Below are 18639 nucleotides of genomic sequence, written 5' to 3'. Positions count from 1 at the left end.
CACAGCAGCAAGCGTACAGAGTCAGTTAAGCAGTACAAAATACACAATATAGAAAAATAAACAATATAAACAACCCAAGTATTAACAAAATCAACTGTTTTTCCAGAGTTATATACAATACAGTATGTAGATAATATGAAACGAGATGAGATATATGACCAGTCTATATACTGAGATCTTGTTAGAGAGTTAATACGAGGCAATTATGGAAATACTTCACATAGAACTTAGTATACTTTCGGTCGTACTTCATATTTACTAGTTGAACTGGTTAGCACTGATGCACTCTCATTATTAAGACTCATTTCCTACTCATTGCCATTGTTACAATTGCTTGTAATTCTCAGGACGTCCTTTAGAGGGTGCTGTTGAGCAAATTTAATTTACACTAGTCCGTCCAAGGTGCAGTACCGTGCGTAGCCTTTGGGTGTCTCCCTTGCACCAACCAATACTGCCATTGCATGCAGACTAGTGGTCTTGTTTGAATGTATGGTGCCCACCTGGAAGTGGTACAAGACTTTGAACAGGAAACTTCTGTCATTTCCGGTCTCTTATTGGTGTGCAAAGCACAACCACATTGGAATATACACCCTCAAGCAGTTTTTATCCAATACTTAGCAATACATTGGGATATTGGTTTATGAAATATTTGGGAATGTAGATAGAGGATCTGTTGTGGAAATTGAATTAAGTTCAGTTTTAATTGAAAATCGAGCATTTTTAGGTTGTTTTTCTTTTAATCCATCCATCTTTACCTGGATTGGCCAGCCAATCACAGGGCACATATAGACAAACAACCATTCACACTCAAGATTCATACCTATGGATAATTTAGAGTCGCCAATTAACCTAGCATGCATGTTTGTGGGAGAACATGCAAACTCCAGAGATGCCCAAGTGGAGATTCAAACTCCTGACTGCATGGCCAACATGCTATAACCACTTAACCACCATGTAGCCTTTAATTCATTTTCTACCGCTTTTCCTCACGATGGTCGTGGGGGGTGCTGGAGCCTATCCCAGCTGTCTTCGGGCGAGAGGCGGGGTACACCCTGGACTGGTGGCCAGCCAATCACAGGGCACATATAGACAAACAACCATTCACACTCACATTCATACCTATGGACAATTTGGAGTCGCTAATTAACCTAGCATGTTTTTGGAATGTGGGAGGAAACCAGAGTACCCGGACAAAACCCACACATGCACGGGGAGAACATGCTAACTCCACACAGAGATGGCCGAGGGTGGAATTGAACCCCGGTCTCCTAGCTGTGAGGTCTGCGCGCTAACCACTTGACCACCGTGCCGCCCTTTTCTTTTCATAAAGATTGTAATTATTCTTCCAGATTTATTTTCATTTTCCATGCAAGGAAACTATAGGCATTTGGAATAAATGTCCTTATAAGGTAGCATGTATGGACAATTTAGTCACCAAATAACATAGCATGCATGTTTGTGGAAGAAGATGCCCAAGTGGAGATTCAAACTCCTGACTGCGTGGCCAACATGCTATAACCACTCACCACCATGCAGTCTTTTCATAAAGATTGTAATTATTCTTCCAGGTTTATTTTCTTTTTCCATGCAAGGAAACTATGCATTCGGAATAAATGTCCTTACAAGCTAGCGTGGGTGAAACTATACATTCCTGCCAAGTCACATAATTTCATTTTTCAACTAATATTTTAGCCGTAATGCTTGATTATGAAGCTAACATGGCAGCAATGCTTTTTAAAGACAAGCGTTCATTTCATTTTAAAACGAGACAAAAATGCTGTCCATTAATTTTTCATCTCCTTTTCAAAATGTCATGCTTCTTCGCCCGCCTCGTCGATGGAGTCGGCCCCAACCTCCTCATAGTCCTTCTCCAGGGCAGCCATGTCCTCCCTGGCCTCGGTGAACTCCCCCTCCTCCATGCCTTCACCCACATACCAGTGCACGAAGGCGCGCTTGGAGTACATGAGGTCAAACTTGTGGTCCAGGCGGGCCCAGGCCTCGGCGATGGCGGTGGTGTTGCTGAGCATGCATACGGCTCTCTGGACTTTGGCCAGGTCCCCGCCGGGGACCACGGTGGGCGGCTGGTAGTTGATGCCAACCTTGAAGCCGGTGGGGCACCAGTCCACAAATTGGATGGTGCGTCTATGTTTGATGGTGTTGATGGCGGCGTTGACGTCTTTCGGCACCACGTCGCCACGGTACAAGAGACAGCACGCCATGTACTTTCCGTGGCGGGGGTCGCACTTCACCATCTGGTTGGCCGGCTCGAAGCAGGAGTTGGTGATTTCACCCACCGAGAGCTGCTCGTGGTACGCTTTCTCGGCGGAGATGACGGGGGCGTACGTGGCCAGAGGGAAGTGGATGCGGGGGTAGGGCACCAGGTTGGTCTGGAACTCCGTCAGATCCACGTTGAGGGCGCCGTCGAAGCGAAGCGAGGCGGTGATGGAGGACACGATCTGACTGATTAGCCTGTTCAGGTTAGTGTACGTGGGGCGTTCGATGTCCAGGTTCCTGTGGCAGATGTCGTAGATAGCCTCGTTGTCCACCATGAAGGCGCAGTCCGAGTGCTCCAGGGTGGTGTGTGTGGTCAGGATTGCGTTGTACGGCTCGACCACCGCCGTAGAAACCCGGGGAGCCGGGTAAATGGAGAACTCCAACTTGGATTTTTTGCCGTAGTCGACAGAGAGACGCTCCATCAACAGGGAAGTGAAACCGGAGCCGGTGCCACCGCCGAAGCTGTGGAACACCAGGAATCCCTGAAGACCGGAGCACAAGTCAGCCTGGGGACAAAGGGAAAAACTAAATGTTTTTATGATTACGTATGGTACTGATTTGTGGTTAACTGGTGACTATGTCAACACACCATGCACACTCACACATTTAGAGATAATCATTTCAATGTCCTCTCTTAGACCTAAGTCCAAAAGGACTCTCATCCGGGTGAAACTCGAAGTACAACCACTGCCAGATCTGGGTCATCTGGTCAGGATCCCTACCTGGGGAAGTGTTCGGAACACCTCCAACCAGTAGGAGGGCAGAGTCAATGACTGTCTCTTAACAAGCCTGGGATCCACTGGGAGGAGATGGATGGATCACCCTGGATGGAACCCGAGAGACAGAAGTCTTCCCTACTTAGGCTGCTGCCCCGGACCAGACCCCGGATAAGCGGTGTAAGATGGATGCCACCATTATTGGCCCCCATTCCTGTCCATCTGGGCTTTGGTACGTTCTCTTTTCGGTTTGTGTGATTAGAATTTCTTCAGTCTTTTTTTGTGTTTTCTGAGATGCTCATTTGTTTTGAGTTTTGGTAATGTTTCGCATGTTTGCGCCCCCTAGTGTCGCACTGTTGCCCTCCCCTCTGTAAATCAGTCTGGGAACCGACTGGGAATCAGTCCTCCAGTCGGTTCCTGCCTTGTTTTACCGTAGTCACTCATATCGTGGGATGAGACTCAGTACCTCCAAATCAGAGGCCATGGTTCTCAGTCGGAAAAGGGTTGGGAATGAGGTCCTGTCCCCGGGTGGAGGAGTTTAAGTATCTCGGGGTCTTGTTCACGAGTGAGGGAAAGTGGGAGCGGGAGGTCGACAGACGGATCTGTGCAGCTTCGGCAGTAATGCGGTTGCTGTACCGGACCGTCGTGGTGAAAAGAGAACTGAGCCGGAGGGCAAAGCTCTCAATTTACCGGTCGATCTCTGTTCCCACCCTCACCTATGGTCATGAGCTTTGGGTCATGACCGAAAAAATGAGATCGCGGATACAAATGAAATGGCTGAAATGAGTTTCCTCCGTAGGGTATCTGGACTCACCCTAAGAGATAGGGTGAGGAGCTCAGTGATCCAGGAGGGGCTAAGAGTAGAGCCGCTTCTCCTCCACATCGAGAGGAGTCAGTTGAGGTGGCTTGGGCATCTAGTCCGGATGCCTCCCGGACGCCTCCCTGGTGAGGTGTTCCGGGTATGCCCTGCCCAGCCCAGCCGGGAAAAGGCCCCCGGGGTAGACCTAGTACACGCTGGAGGGATTATGTCTCACAGCTGGCCTGGGAACGCCTTCTTGGTGTCCTCCCAGTGGAGCTGGAGGAGGTGGCCGGGGACCGGGAAGTCTGGGGTTCCCTACTAAGACTGCTGCCCCCGCGACACGGACCCGGATAAGCGGAGGAAAAATGGATGGATGGAACTCATATCGTTGGAAAGCACAGTCTGAAGCTTCGGACGCCATTGGAATTATTTCCAAGACATTTGATAATTGAAAAATATAATTCGGTGGTCGAGTGGTTAGAGCGCAGACCTCACAGCTAGGAGACCAGGGTTCAATTCCACCCTCGGGCCATCTCTGTGTGGAGTTTGCATGTTCTCACCGTGCATGCGTGGGTTTTCTCCGGGTACTCCGGTTTCCTCCCACATTCCAAAAACATGCTAGGTTAATTAGCGACTCCAAATTGTCCATAGGTATGAATGTGAGTGTGAATGGTTGTTTGTCTATATGTGCCCTGTGATTGGCTGGCCACCAGTCCAGGGTGTACCCCGCCTCTCGCCCAAAGACAGCTGGGATAGGCTCCAGCACCCCCGCGACCCTCGTGAGGAAAAAGCGGTAGAAAATGAATGAATGAATGAATGAACAATAAGACTGGGGCGGCACGGTGATCAAGTGTTTAGCGTGCAGACCTCACAGCTAGGAGACCAGGGTTCAATTCCACCCTCGGCCATCTCTGTGTGGAGTTTGCATGTTCTCCCCGTGCATGCGTGGGTTTTCTCCGGGTACTCCGGTTTCCTCCCACATTCCAAAAACATGCTAGGTTAATTAGCGACTCCAAATTGTCCATAGGTATGAATGTGAGTGTGAATGGTTGTTTGTCTATATGTGCCCTGTGATTGGCTGGCCACCAGTCCAGGGTGTACCCCGCCTCTCGCCCAAAGACAACTGGGATAGGCTCCAGCAATGGTTGCAGTTTTTTTCCATGTTTTGTTTTCAACTTCCCGAGCAAGATCCTTAAAATTCCGAATTTGAATATAATAAAAAGATGACACCGCAATCGCAGCCGCTCACCAGTTTATGAATCTTATCCGCCACCAGCTCAATGATCTCCTTGCCGATGGTGTAGTGTCCGCGGGCGTAGTTGTTGGCCGCATCCTCCTTGCCGGTGATCAGCTGATTGGGATGGAAGAGCTTCCGATATGTTCCGGTGCGTACCTCATCTAAGAGGAAAAAAAATCATGCATATGAATATGACGTCCACAAAGCTGCACTGATTTGACAATTTGAGTTTACCGATGACGGTGGGCTCCAGGTCTACAAAAACCGCTCTGGGGACATGTTTCCCGGATCCGGTTTCACTGAAGAAGGTGTTGGAGGAGCCGTCACCTCCGTACGCTTTTGAGCTGGGCATCTGTCCGTCTGGCTGGATGCCATGTTCCAGGCAGTAAAGCTCCCAGCAGGCATTGCCGATCTGAACGCCAGCTTGGCCCACATGGATAGAGATACACTCGCGCTGTGGAAGTGGGGATAACAACTCTTCTTAGGAGTTACGGAAAACTACTTTGAAAGACTTCCTACATCCTTCCAGGCCGACTTCTGCCGGACAATGGACAGCTGTAAAACTTATATAGGTTTATATTTTTGGGATTGGCGCTGGATAAAGTTTGCTTTACGGCAGGGGTCTCAAACACACGGCCCGCGGGCACACTAGTTTGAGGCCCCCGCCTTGATATGAAAGTTTCCCGCGCAAGTTTGATATGGATGCTGTATGGCATTATGTACCCAGAAAAAATGATTACGTTTGATTAATGTTCATGTTAAAGGTTAAATAACTGTTAATAGTTATCCTCCCTATCCGTGTGGAAGTGGTAAGTTTTTGGCTATTTAAGTTTAAAGGAAATAACTTGGAAGGCTACCGTTTAGGTCGCTAGCTCTCTAGTTTTGCGAGTTAGCATGTGTCTCAAGACCCTGCAGTTGCGCAATATGTTGTAAATAAAAAGAGTATAAATGTGACTATAGTCGTGTTTTGTCATGTCTACAGGGCTCTAATAATGCTTTGTTCATTTTAATGTGAAAAAAATAATTTGTCTACCCACCAACTATATGTGGTTTCTCAAGTTTTTATTATTTGCCTTTTATTATTAGTATATTTATTCATTTATTACTGATTGATTTTCTTTATTCTTGATTTGTTTATTTTTCATCTTATTTTGCAAAGTTTATTCGTTTTTCTGTTTTTAATAAATGCGTTTTTTTTTTTTTTTGGAAAACCTGATGCGGCCCAGTCTCACCCAGCCCCGAGCTCCAGTGGCCCCCAAGTAAATTGAGTTTGAGACCCCTGCTTTACGGGTTCTAATGCGAACAGAGAAGGTTCTAATGAGAATGTTCTGAACTCTGGTTTTGATTACGGACGAACGTAGTTGAAATAGTACAGTAAACCTCGGCTATATCGGACTCGGATATATCGGAAATTCGCTCACAACGGACAGATAAAAAAGAACCAATTTTTCTGTAATGCATTTCCAATAAAAATTCATTGCATATATCGGATTTTTTATAACGGATTTCGCCTATTTCGGACAAAATCTCCAGTCCCGTTCCAATGCATTTCCATTAATTTTCCCTCGCATATATCGGATGGCCGCATCGTGGCGCTCCGATTCGCCGAATCGTGACAGGCCGCTATGCGACGTCATTTGCAGCGTTTGCAGCGTTGCCTGCGCGTCCAGGTACATTGGAAACATAGTCAAGGGAGTGCCTTTTTATAACGGATAAAATCCGATTTACGCATATACCGGATATAAATCCGATATATGCGGAAAACGGACATTTTCCGGTATACGCATATAACGGATTTCGCTTATATCGGACAAAACCAGTGGGAACAATTGAATCCGATATATCCGAGGTTTACTGTAATTGGATAAACAGTGCCTCTGCTGGTGGCAGATATGTACTGCACCTTACTTTGGCTCAACGGCTAAAAAATGTGATTATTCAACAATCTATTTCGAACAATTGATAGAATTCTAAGTGTCATTTAATTTTAAGGAACCTCGAGAGTGAGGCTCGATAATTGTTACCCCGGGCTCACGTTGAATCCGTTGCGGCCGCCGAAGCAAATTTTTTAAATATGTCTATTTAATTAATTTAATTTAACATAATCAAGAGACCGCGACATATTTGGCTCCCGTACCAATTCCGCCGCTTGAAAAGCTCAAATTTAGTGAACCCGACTTCCTGCTCGGAGGGAGAAAAAAGCCTTTTAGCACTCACCATGTTCTCCTGAAGCAGAAGAAGAGTTACAGTTGAAATGATATGACTGACAGATGACAAACTGTCTCAGATGTTTTGAGTCCTGCGTTAAGTAGCAAGTTGTTTCTATGACTCTAGCTAGCTTAGATGCTAATTCCAGCTGTTGTGATTCCTGTTCCTAGCGGGCCAATCAAAGTGGTCTTTTTGTCAGGAGCTTGAGTTCATGCTCAAGGGCGTCCTCTGACTGTATACCTCCACTTTCTAGCTGCAATTTAATTCACACATTCATTACATTTTAAATGGATCTTTTTGACAACTTTTCATGTTGCAAGTATGCCAAAGTAGCATTTGATTATGGATTTATGGCTTTAATAAACACAAAATGACTTTATTACTGCCTCCACCAAGTAACTTTCAATTAGTTTTGTTTTGTTTACTGAGATCTACAATTTGTTACAAATGCCAATTACAGGAAAAATTGACTTTTTTTTGCACTTTTGCTCATTATTGACAAATCTTACGTGACACATGAACACATGTCTTTCTTCTTTCATTCTAAAGATACACAAAGAGATAAAAAGAGGCCGCTCCTGAATGCACCAAATGGGATACTTATTCCACCTACAAAGCCTGCTGTTAACTCATTCAATCCCAATTTTTCAAAAGAAAACCCCTTCAGGGCGGCACGGCGATCGTGTGGTTAGCGCACAGACCTCACAGCTAGGAGGACCAGGGTTCGATTCCACCCTCGGCCATCTCTGTGTGGAGTTTGCATGTTCTCCCCGTGCATGCGTGGGTTTTCTCCGGGTACTCCGGTTTCCTCCCACATTCCAAAAACATGCTAGGTTAATTAGCGACTCCAAATTATCCATAGGTATGAATGTGAGTGTGAATGGTTGTTTGTCTATATGTGCCCTGTGATTGGCTGGCGACCAGTCCAGGGTGTACCCCGCCTCTCGCCCGAAGACAGCTGGGATAGGCTCCAGCATCCCCCGCGACCCTCGTGAGGAAAAAGCGGTAGAAAATGAAGGAATTAAAAACCCCTTCAGTAGCGACCATTTCAGACAGTTTTGACTGATATTTCAGCGCAAACGGAATATTGTGCTCGATGGCTTTATAAACATGGAACATACCAAAAGAAAGATTAGAATCTTTCATTGGGAAAAAAAAGTTTGTTTCTACCTGTTTCCGTTCTTTAGCAATCAGCAATAGAACATGGGAAATATCAGTTGCCAACTAAAAAAAAACAGCTTTCTCTGAAAAAATAAATTTCAAGCATAGACAAATATTTAGCTTTTGTGACAGCGGAAATATCGAAACTATTCCACGATGTAAACACAAAAAGGGTTTACAGCCAAATATTCATTTATTTACAAATATAACACCATGAACTATTTACATTTTTCACACATGAGTGTGTGCACGCACGGTACCCTGCGGCCATTTATATTATATTATTATATTATATTTATATTATATTGCAGTAAAAATTGTGCTGTGATAACACAACTTTTACTGCAATATAATATAAATATCTTTGGGATCGGGCTTTCGGGTTTATTAAAATATATGAATACATCTTTTGTATTGAATGAGTTAATTTTATGTTTTTTTATCCATGCTGTGACCATGCAGTATCAGATTCATGATAATGTAGATGTAATAATAAGTATTATGGTAATCTTAAGCATTACTGGAACTTCCTTCCTGGGGGTAGTTCAAGAAACGCTACACCTAGCGTTACCTTATTCAAACTCAAAAATATAAACACAGCAGCAGCTCCAATATGTAGCGTTAGCTTTCAGTAGAGATCTGATGCAATGTGAGCTTGTGACGCTAGTAGCTAGCCGGGTGTGGTGTAGCTAGGTGTCACTACGCCAGTCACGTAATTCTTCGGCGTAACAATAGTAATAGTAATATAATGTTGTCGGTTAATTAGCTGCACAGTGGCCGAATGGTTAGCATGTCGGCCACACAGTCAGGAGATCGGGATGACGAATTTCCACTTGGGCATCTCTGTGTGGAGTTCTCCGGGTACTCAAAACATGCTAGTTTTAATTAGCGACTCCAAATTAGCCATAGGTATGAATGTGAGTGTGAATGGTTGTTTGTCTATATGTACCCTGTGATTGGCTGGCGACCGCCTTTTGGACAAAGACAGCTGGGATAGGCTCCAGCATACCCATGCGACCCTAATAATGACGATAAGCGGCATAGAAAACGACTGGATAATTTGGTTAATTATGCGTCCCATTACATGCATTCTTAGCTGTCTTTTTTATCTGTTTTGGTATCTTCAGAATACATCAAAGATTAACACGTGTGTTCATGTTTCACATAATTCCAAATAAGTGCAGTTTTCCTTGAAAGGACTTGGTGGAGGTGAGCATTCTACTTAAGTGAGTGGTCTGTTGTGTGTTTTCCAAACTGTACCTTTCAAGAAAAGGTGCCGGTGGTTAATAACAGCCCTGTAAAACAAAGTGTTGAAGTTAAATAATAATAAGTTCAATATATTTTTTATAAAAATCTTAAAAGTGTAATGGCGTACCGACGAAGGCGGACGAGGGCTCTAAGGGCACACCACAGCAGGTACTCTCCTGGCGTGACTTTCATGGTACTCGTAGTGATAATGGATGCCGGCGGTCGGGTCCCTCCACCCGCCTGCACGAGGCCAACTGTGGACCACAGCGGGTGACGTCACTACGGGCGCGTGACACAGACACGTCAGCGCGACGTTCAAAGGACGTGCGCGCCTGTTAGCTATGTGACGTCCCGCTCGCCGCTTTTCTTCCGTTTCGTGATAAAGCTGCACTTCTGGTGACGTCAGTGTGAGTATAACCGAACAGAACACCGCCTTATAGCTTTAATTGGCACTTTTTCTTTCGTCGGAAAACGCCTTTAGAAGGATTGTAGCGGACGTCAGGCTACAAGTTAGCTTAACTTCACGTTAGCATTGCTGAGTTCAGGGACGCTATGGAAAAAGCAGCGTCGAAGCGGATTTCATTGAGTGGTTGCGGCGAGGCTGAGACAACCTTTGTAAAAAGTCAATGTCAAGAAAAAAAACTAAAAACCGGTCCGAGAATGACAAAGAAGTTCTTGAAGGACCACTGCAAGCAGAACAAACTGTATTCTACGCCATATTTGAATGACACGCTCTACCTTCACTTCAAAGGTTTCTCCACCATTGAGAACTTGGAGGAGTACACCGGTCTCAAGTGTTTGTGGCTGGAGAGCAACGGCTTGCAACGTATCGAGAACCTGGACGCTCAGATTAACCTCCGCTGCCTCTTCCTGCAGCAGAACCTGATCCAGAAGCTGGAGAACCTGGCCCCGCTGCAGAAGCTCTGCTCCCTGAATGTCTCCAACAACTACATCAACACCATCGAGAACATCTCCTGCCTGCCTCAACTCAGCACCCTGCAGATCTCACATAACAAACTGGAGGTTGTGGATGACATTCAACATCTGAGCCAGTGTGGGGCCATCACAGTTTTGGATCTGTCCCACAACCTCCTATACGAGCCAGACATTCTTCCGGTCTTTGAGGCCATGCCGGAATTACGTGTTCTGAATCTGATGGGGAACAAAGTGGTGACCAGAATTCCCAACTACAGGAAGACCCTCATTATCCGACTCAAGCAGCTCACCTTCCTGGACGACAGGCCGGTCTTCCCCAGGGATAGAGCCTGCGCTGAGGCCTGGGCGCTTGGTGGCCTGGAGGGGGAGCGCAAGGAGAGGGAGCAGTGGGACAACCAGGATAGGAAGAAAATCCGGGACAGCTTGGATGCTTTGGCGTTACTGAAGAAGAAAGCCCAGAGGAAACTACGTCTTAAAGAGGAAGCGGAGAGAGGTGAGATTTTGATAAATATGAGAAATTATTGAATTTAATTTTAATAAGTTCAATCCATTATTTATAAATATTTCCATTCTTATTACATGTTTTCTTAATAAAATGTATTTTTTGGTAACATTTTTGGGTGTCTGGAACAGATTTAGATTATTTCCTATGGGAAAAATTGCAACTATTTTTGCACATTTTTGTTTTTTTTGTTAGGAGTGGCACGGCGATCAGGAGACCAGGGTTCAATTCCACCCTCGGCCATCTCTGTGTGGAGTTTGCATGCGTGGGTTTTCTCACCGGGTACTCCGGTTTCCTCCCACATTCCAAAAAAAACATGCTAGGTTAATTAGCGACTCCAAATTGTCCATAGGTATGAATGTGAGTGTGAATGGTTGTTTGTCTATATGTGCCCTGTGATTGGCTGGCCACCAGTCCAGGGTGTACCCTACCTCTCGCCCGAAGACATCTGGGATAGGCTCCAGCACCCCGCGCGACCCTCGTGAGGAAAAAGCGGTAGAAAATGAATGAATTTTAATAAGTTCAATCCATTATTTATAAATATTTCCATTCTTATTACATATTTTCTCAAAAAAAATTATTTTTGGTAACATTTTTGGGTGTCTGGAACAGATTTAGATTATTTCCTATGGGAAAAATTGCAACTATTTTTGCACATTTTTGTTTTTTTTGTTGGGAGTGGCACGGCGGTCAGGAGACCAGGGTTCAATTCCACCCTCGGCCATCTCTGTGTGGAGTTTGCATGCATGGGTTTTCTCGCCGGGTACTCCGGTTTCCTCCCACATTCCAAAAAAACATGCTAGGTTAATTAGCGACTCCAAATTGTCCATAGGTATGAATGTGAGTGTGAATGGTTGTTTGTCTATATGTGCCCTGTGATTGGCTGGCTGGCCACCAGTCCAGGGTGTACCCCGCCTCTCGCCCGAAGACAGCTGGGATAGGCTACAGCACCCCCGCGACCCTCGTGAGGAAAAAGCGGTAAAAAATGAATGACTGAATGAATTTTAATAAGTTCAATCCATTATTTATGAATATTTCCATTCTTATTACATGTTTTCTCAAAAAAATGTATTTTTGGTAATATTTTTGGGTGTCTGGAACAGATTTAAATTATTTCCTGTGGGAAAAATTGCAACTATTTTTGCACATTTTTTTGGGGCACGGCGGTCAAGTGGTTAGCGCGCAGACATCACAGCTAGGAGACCAGGGTTCAATTCCACCCTTTGTGGAGTTTGCATGTTCTCCCCGTGAATGCGTGGGTTTTCTCACGGGGTACTCCGGTTTCCTCCCACATTCCAAAAACATGCTAGGTTAATTAGCATTACTCCAAATTGTCCATAGGTATGAATGTGAGTGTGAATGGTTGTTTGTCTATATGTGCCCTGTGATTGGCTGGCCACCAGTCCAGGGTGTACCCCGCCTCTCGCCTGAAGACAGCTGGGATAGGCTCCAGCACCCTCGTGAGGAAAAAGCATTAGAAAATGAATGAATGAATTTTGTTTCCTTTCAGGTGAGCTTCAGTCATCCCTCATGTCCGACACATCTTGTGAGGAATCATCTGCTGAGAACATCCACAGCTTTGTGCAGAACTCCTTGGACGCCCATGAGGAGTTTCTTCAAAGTCAAACAATTCAGTGTGATGCAAACCATGGAAATGATGAAGACTTAGAGGCAGACAAGCTAGAGTCCGAAGATAAGATGTCTGAGGAAGATGAAGAACATCTTGAGCAGGCTGATGGAAGTCAAGTAGAGGATCAGGTTATCTGTGAACTTCCAACAATCGTAAACTGTGAGGATGCACATCATGAGAACCAACTTCGTTTAGTCACGGAAGACCCGCAAGGAGCAAGTCCATCGGAGACGGAACTGAATGATGCGGAGTTGCTGCATGCCGATGATCTTGCCGATCCATCTTCTCCAAGCATCCAAAGCTTAGTGCAGGACGCATTAGTTGGCCATGAAGGGTTGTCCAAAGAAAATGAAGCAGATCAGCTTGATGAAGATTTGGAGGCTGGAAGGAAGATGTCTGAGAAAGTTGGTGAACAGACTCAGCAGGTCGACCATGAAGAGAAGGTCCTCTGTGATGAAACAAGAGAACCAACAATTGCAAGTAATGCGAACAATGAAAACGAGAAGAAGCTTCCTTCCATGGAACCCACTGAGCATGTTGATGTTGATGAGCTTCCTGTTCTTGAGGATGTGGAATCACCTTCTCCCAACATCCAAAGCTCAGCTCAGGACTCGCTGGAAGTCCATAAAGAGTTCCTCCAAAGTCAAACAAGACCACTGTCCAAAGAAAACCAAGAAAGCAAAGCAGATCAACTTGATGAAGAGTTGGAGTCTGAGAAACTCGATGAACATGCTCATCAGGTAGATGTTCAGGACAATCAGGTTCTCAGGGATGAAACTAGAAGAGAACCGACAATTGTGAGTCATGCTAACGACGACCAACAGAAGGTTCTTGTAGCGGAGTTGGCGCTACAAAATCCCAGCACTCTAATGACTGTACAGGAGGATGCACGGTTGCCGCATGTTGATGATCTTGCTATTCTTGAAGATGCGAAACCACCTAGTCACAACTTTGTGTGGGACAAAGTGGACTCCCATGAGAAGTTTCTCCAGAAACAAACAAATCTATCTGAAGGAAACCAGCAAAATGAAAACCCTGAAACAAACCATCTTGATGACTTGGAGGCTGAAGATGAAGATAAAATATACGAAGCTGAAAGAGCTCAGCATGCAGATGGTGAGGAGGACCAGGTCCATCTTGTCAAAGAACCAGAAAGAGAACTTCCAACGTTTGCAAACAATGAAAGGAAGCAACAGGTCTCTGTCAGTGGAGACCCTCCCGAAGAGCTAAAGGTTCCTGCTTCCACGGGGTCTGGCGTGGAGGAAGCAGACCTTCTATACATCGATGGGCCACCTTCTGCAGCCATCTTTGTGCAAGACACACCGGAGGTCCATGAGGAGTTTCTCCACAGTCAACCCAACGAAAACCAAGAAATCTGCAAAGACTCCAAATCAGAGCAATTTGAGGAAAGAGGAGAGACACTGATGGAATTTGAGATGTTTGAAGAACATGCTCAACAAGCCGATGGAGAAGAGTCTCATGTTCCTTGTGATGAAACAGAGGTTGAACCTGAAACATTAAGCTACGAGGGCAAAGACCAGGAGAATCAACATCCCTCTGTGGAAGTAGAAGCTCCTAAAAACCCAGATGATCCTGGTCCTCTGGAGATTGGACTGCAGGAACCACAAACAGTACACACAAATATTGTACCTGTTCTTGAGGATGTAGAACCACCTTTTGAGAACATCCATATCTGTGTGAAGGACATGTTGGAAGCATACGAGGTCTCAGGTCAATCCACACCGCAACCAAGCATCCAAAACTCAGAACTTGTTGAAGGTTTGGAGGCCAAGATTGAAGATAAGATGTCCGAGGAAGATGAACACGCTGATGGAGAGGAGCATCACGTTCTTGGTGATGAAACGAAAAGAAAACCTAAAATTGTGAGTCATTTGAAAGATGAACATCAAACCCAGGGAGACTCACCCAAAGAACCGCTAAGTCCTCCTGGACCTGGGACTAGACTGGAGGACATCGAGCCACCGCAAATGTCTCTTCATATTCTTGGAGATGTGGAAGCATCTGCCCAGAACATTCATAGCGTTGTGAAGGACACACTGGAGACACAGGTGGAGACACTGCAATGTGATGAAATCCAGGAAAAGAGTTCAGAGGTCAACACGTGTGCAGATGAAGATGAACAGACTCAGCAGGCCGATGGAGAAGAGTATGGACTTCCTGGTGATGAAGCAGGAGGAGAATCTACAACCGAAGGTCCATGTCCACAGGAGACTGGACAGCAGGATGAAGAACCACTGCATGCTGAGGATGCTCCTGCTCTCTGGGATGTTGGAGAACCTGCTGGAAACATCCAGAGCTTTGTGCAGGCCACAGTGGAGAACCATGAGGAGTGTTTCCACAACCAGATGACACAGCAGACCAATGAAAACCAGGAAAATGAAAAAGTCTTCAAATCCGAACCAGAGCAGGAAGAGTTGGAGGACAAGACCAAAGATAAGATATCTGAAGAAGAGGATGAACTTCTTCAGCAGGTGGATGAAGATGATAATCAGGTTCTCAGAGATACAGCAGTACAGGAGCTTCCTTCCGTGAGGGTAGATCTCTCTGAAAAACCACTCACCTCCAGTACAACTGGGATACAGGAAGTAGAGTCACAGCACCGTGACGATGTTCCTGCTCTCCGAGATGATGAACAACCTGCTGGAAACATCCAGAGCTTTGTGCAGGCCACAGTGGAGAACCATGAGGAGTGGGTCTACAACCAGGAAAATGACAAAGCCTTCAAATCCGAACCAGAGCAGCTTAAGGAAGAGTTGGAGAACAAGACCAAAGATAAGATATCTGAAGAAGAGGATGAACTTCTTCAGCAGGTGGATGAAGATGATAATGAGGTTCTTGGAGATCAAAGAGGAAGAGATCTTCCTTCTGTGAGGGTTGATTCTTCTGAAGAACCACATTCTCCTCATCCAATGGCAACTGGGATACAGGAAGTAGAATCACAGCACCGTGATGATGTTCCTGCTCTCCGAGATGATGAACAACCTGCTGGAAACATCCAGAGCTTTGTGCAGGCCACAGTGGAGAACCATGAGGAGTGGGTCCACAACCAGGAAAATAACAAAGTCTTCAAATCCGAACCAGAGCAGCTTAAGGAAGAGTTGGAGGACAAGACCAAAGATAAGATATCTGAAGAAGAGTTGGATGAAGATGATAATCAGGTTCTTGGAGATCAAAGAGGAAGAGACCTTCCTTCTGTGAGGGTTGATTCTTCTGAAGAACCACATTCCCCTCATTCAATGGCAACTGGGATACAGGAAGTACAATCACAGCACCGTGATGATGTTCCTGCTCTCCGAGATGATGAACAACCTGCTGGAAACATCCAGAGCTTTGTGCAGGCCACAGTGGAGAACCATGAGGAATGTTTCCACAACCAGACGACACAGCAGACCAATGAAAACCAGGAAAATGCCGAATCAGAGCAGCTTCAGGAAGAGTTGAAGGACAAGATCAAAGATATGATATCTGAAGAACAGGATGAACTTCTTCAGCAGGTGGATGAAGCGGATAATCAGGTTCTTGGAGATAAAAGAAGAGATCTTCCTTCTTTGAGGGTTGATTCTTCTGAAGAACCACATTCCCCTCATCCAATGGCAGCCGGGCTACAGGATGTGGAACCACCTTCTGATGACATGCAGAGCTTCGTGCAGGACACACTCTTCATCCACCAGAGTCCAACACAGCATTCCAATGAAGAACTGGAAGAAGATTCAAAATCAGACCATCTTGATGAAGGCTTGGCTGTTGAGATCCACGTGAAGAGTTCTGAGGAAGATGAAGAACAAGCTCAGTGTGTGATTGGAGAGGAAGATCAGGTTCTTTGCATCAAAGCAGGAAGAGAATCTTCAACCGTTGTAATCCATGGGAGTGAGCACCATGACAACCAGCTTCCTTCAGTGAAGGTAGACCCTCCTAAAAGAACACATTGTCCTGGTCCACTAGAGACTGGGCTACAGGATGCAGACCCACTACTCATTGAGAATCTAACTGATCCTCAGGATGTGGATTCACCTGGTGGTAACATCTACGTTATACAAGACACATTGGAGATCCATCACAGTCAAACACAGCAATCTGGAGAAAAACCAGAAGATGATTCCAAATCAGAACAGCTCGATGGAGGGTTTGAGGCCAAGATCCAAGATGAGATGTCTGGAGATAAAGATGGGAAGGAGCATCAGTCTCAAACCAGAGAACCAACTATGAACCAGTCAAGTGAGGAGCAGGATCAGAAGCCGCTCCCTGAGAGGGGAGATTCTCCTGAAGAAGCAGAAGGTCCATGCAGCCTGGAGACTGAACTGCCACTGAAAACTGAGCATTTGGAACCAAAAGTTGAGAACTCAGAGAACTTCATCCAGGACACATTAGAGAGCTTCCAAAGTCAAACGCAGAAATCCAACGAAAAACCTGAAGACTCTAAATTAGAGCATCTTCACAAAGAGTTGTCTGTTGAGATCCAAGATGATGAAGAACTGCTTCAGCAGGTTCAGGTTCAAGTTCTTAGCAATGACACAGCAATTGTAAGCCACGAGAACCAGCTTCCTTCTGTGAAGGTAGACTCTCCTGAAGAAGCACCCGGTTCTGGTCCCCTAGAGACTGCACCGCGGGATGCAGAACCACTTTTCATTGATGATCTGCCTGATCTTCAGGATGCGGACCCTCCGAAGGAAATGTTCTCACACCTACGCATGTTTAAACCAAAAATCCAAGTCCTGTCAGCAGATGGATCGGTCATCAGTTCCTCAGATACCGAGTTGTTTCTCTTAACAAGTGACTGCTCCGAGCCGACTGAACCTCCTCACGACTCATCACTCATCTATCCAGAAGATCTCCACCATCACCTGGAGCCACTGCCTTTGGAGCTGGAGGAAAAATGTGAGACAATTCAAATGTCTGCTCTGCGCTGCTTGATTGTGGAGCTGGACTGATGTCATCATCACCATTGGAGTTCGTACGGTAGATCTATGATGTCATCATCATCACCATTGGAGTTCGTACGGTAGATCTATGATGTCATCACCATTGGAGTTCGTAAAGTAGATCTATGATGTCATCATCACCATTGGAGTTCGTACAGTAGATCTATGATGTCATCATCACCATTGGAGTTCGTACGGTAGATCTATGATGTCATCATCACCATTGGAGTTCGTACGGTAGATCTATGATGTCATCATCATCACCATTAGAGTTCGTACAGTAGATCTATGATGTCATCATCATCACCATTTGAGTTCGTACAGTAGATCTATGATGTCATCATCACCATTGGAGTTCGTACGGTAGATCTATGATGTCATCATCACCATTGGAGTTCGTACAGTAGATCTATGATGTCATCATCACCATTGGAGTCCGTACGGTAGATCTATGATGTCATCATCACCATTGGAGTTCGTACGGTAGATCTATGATGTCATCATCACCATTGGAGTTCGTACGGTAGATCTAATCAAATCCTTACAAATGTCAACTGAAAAGGACCAAATAAAATCTAGAATCTAAAAAAAAGTTACATTTGTAATAGAATTATTAAGTTAAAAAAATGATTGGTACCTAGTCTATCCAAATATAGTTAATTAATTAGTTAATTTAAGTTAATTTAATCATCTAATTAAGCTTCAATATTAAATTGTCCATTTTTTTTTTCAAAGACAGGCTGCACATTGGAAAGACAAATGTGCCCCGCCCACGGGTGCTCCTTTAAAAGGACCAAACTATTATGGTATGTTTTTCCTTTTTTATTTTTCCTAGTGGCTTTTTGAACACGCCTTTCAAGTCTCATGTTATTTTTTGAAACATTTAAACAGGTACGCCTCAAAGTGTGCTTCCTGTTAATGTTAACGACAGGACCCCCGCTTTCTGTCCGGATCTCGTAAGTCCAAATGGTTTTCTTGGTTTTTTACA

The 18639-nt window shown here is 45.2% G+C and overlaps 2 protein-coding genes across 6 annotated transcripts; one reads left to right on the top strand and one right to left on the bottom strand.

The window, feature by feature from the left end:
- Positions 1–34: 34 nt before the first annotated feature.
- On the bottom strand, positions 35–10141 carry LOC131109443 (tubulin alpha-1B chain-like). 2 transcript variants are annotated; one of them, XM_058061476.1, is made up of 5 exons: positions 9771–10141; positions 9656–9690; positions 5261–5480; positions 5039–5187; positions 35–2756 (listed from the first exon to the last, which is right to left on the bottom strand). In XM_058061476.1, exons 3-5 carry the CDS (start codon positions 5376–5378, stop codon positions 1812–1814), a joined length of 1212 nt encoding a protein of 403 aa, XP_057917459.1. In that variant the 5' UTR covers positions 5379–5480; positions 9656–9690; positions 9771–10141; the 3' UTR covers positions 35–1811. The 2 variants fall into 2 exon arrangements, with proteins under 2 accessions (XP_057917459.1, XP_057917450.1); XM_058061467.1 differs by having other exon boundaries at positions 35–2780; positions 9771–10138.
- Positions 9937–18378, top strand: LOC131109433 (dynein axonemal assembly factor 1 homolog). 4 transcript variants are annotated; one of them, XM_058061433.1, is made up of 3 exons: positions 9937–10050; positions 10520–11072; positions 12592–18373. In XM_058061433.1, exons 2-3 carry the CDS (start codon positions 10772–10774, stop codon positions 17658–17660), a joined length of 5370 nt encoding a protein of 1789 aa, XP_057917416.1. In that variant the 5' UTR covers positions 9937–10050; positions 10520–10771; the 3' UTR covers positions 17661–18373. The 4 variants fall into 4 exon arrangements, with proteins under 4 accessions (XP_057917416.1, XP_057917426.1, XP_057917407.1 ...); XM_058061443.1 differs by lacking the exon at positions 9937–10050 and having other exon boundaries at positions 10084–11072; positions 12592–15631; positions 16313–18378; XM_058061453.1 differs by lacking the exon at positions 9937–10050 and adding an exon at positions 11277–11346 and having other exon boundaries at positions 11013–11072; positions 12592–18375.
- Positions 18379–18639: the final 261 nt, after the last annotated feature.

Source organism: Doryrhamphus excisus, chromosome 2 (genome assembly GCF_030265055.1).
Source record: "Doryrhamphus excisus isolate RoL2022-K1 chromosome 2, RoL_Dexc_1.0, whole genome shotgun sequence".
NCBI classification, from domain to species: domain Eukaryota; kingdom Metazoa; phylum Chordata; class Actinopteri; order Syngnathiformes; family Syngnathidae; genus Doryrhamphus; species Doryrhamphus excisus.
Note: the sequence above shows the minus strand (reverse complement) of the source record. Positions and strands in the feature narration are given on the sequence as shown.

What these genes read in the sequence shown, in the direction of transcription:
- LOC131109443 (XM_058061467.1), bottom strand. Translation starts at nt 5,378, where the DNA reads ATGCCCAGCTCAAAAGCGTACGGAGGTGACGGCTCCTCCAACACCTTC. An exon ending in CCTGGAGCCCACCGTCATCG is followed by an intron (nt 5,188 to 5,260) that starts GTAAACTCAAAT and finishes TTTTCCTCTTAG; the next exon opens with ATGAGGTACGCACCGGAACA. An exon ending in CGGATAAGATTCATAAACTG is followed by an intron (nt 2,781 to 5,038) that starts GTGAGCGGCTGC and finishes CTTTGTCCCCAG; the next exon opens with GCTGACTTGTGCTCCGGTCT.
- LOC131109433 (XM_058061424.1), top strand. Translation starts at nt 10,196, where the DNA reads ATGGAAAAAGCAGCGTCGAAGCGGATTTCATTGAGTGGTTGCGGCGAG. An exon ending in TAAAGAGGAAGCGGAGAGAG is followed by an intron (nt 11,073 to 12,591) that starts GTGAGATTTTGA and finishes GTTTCCTTTCAG; the next exon opens with GTGAGCTTCAGTCATCCCTC.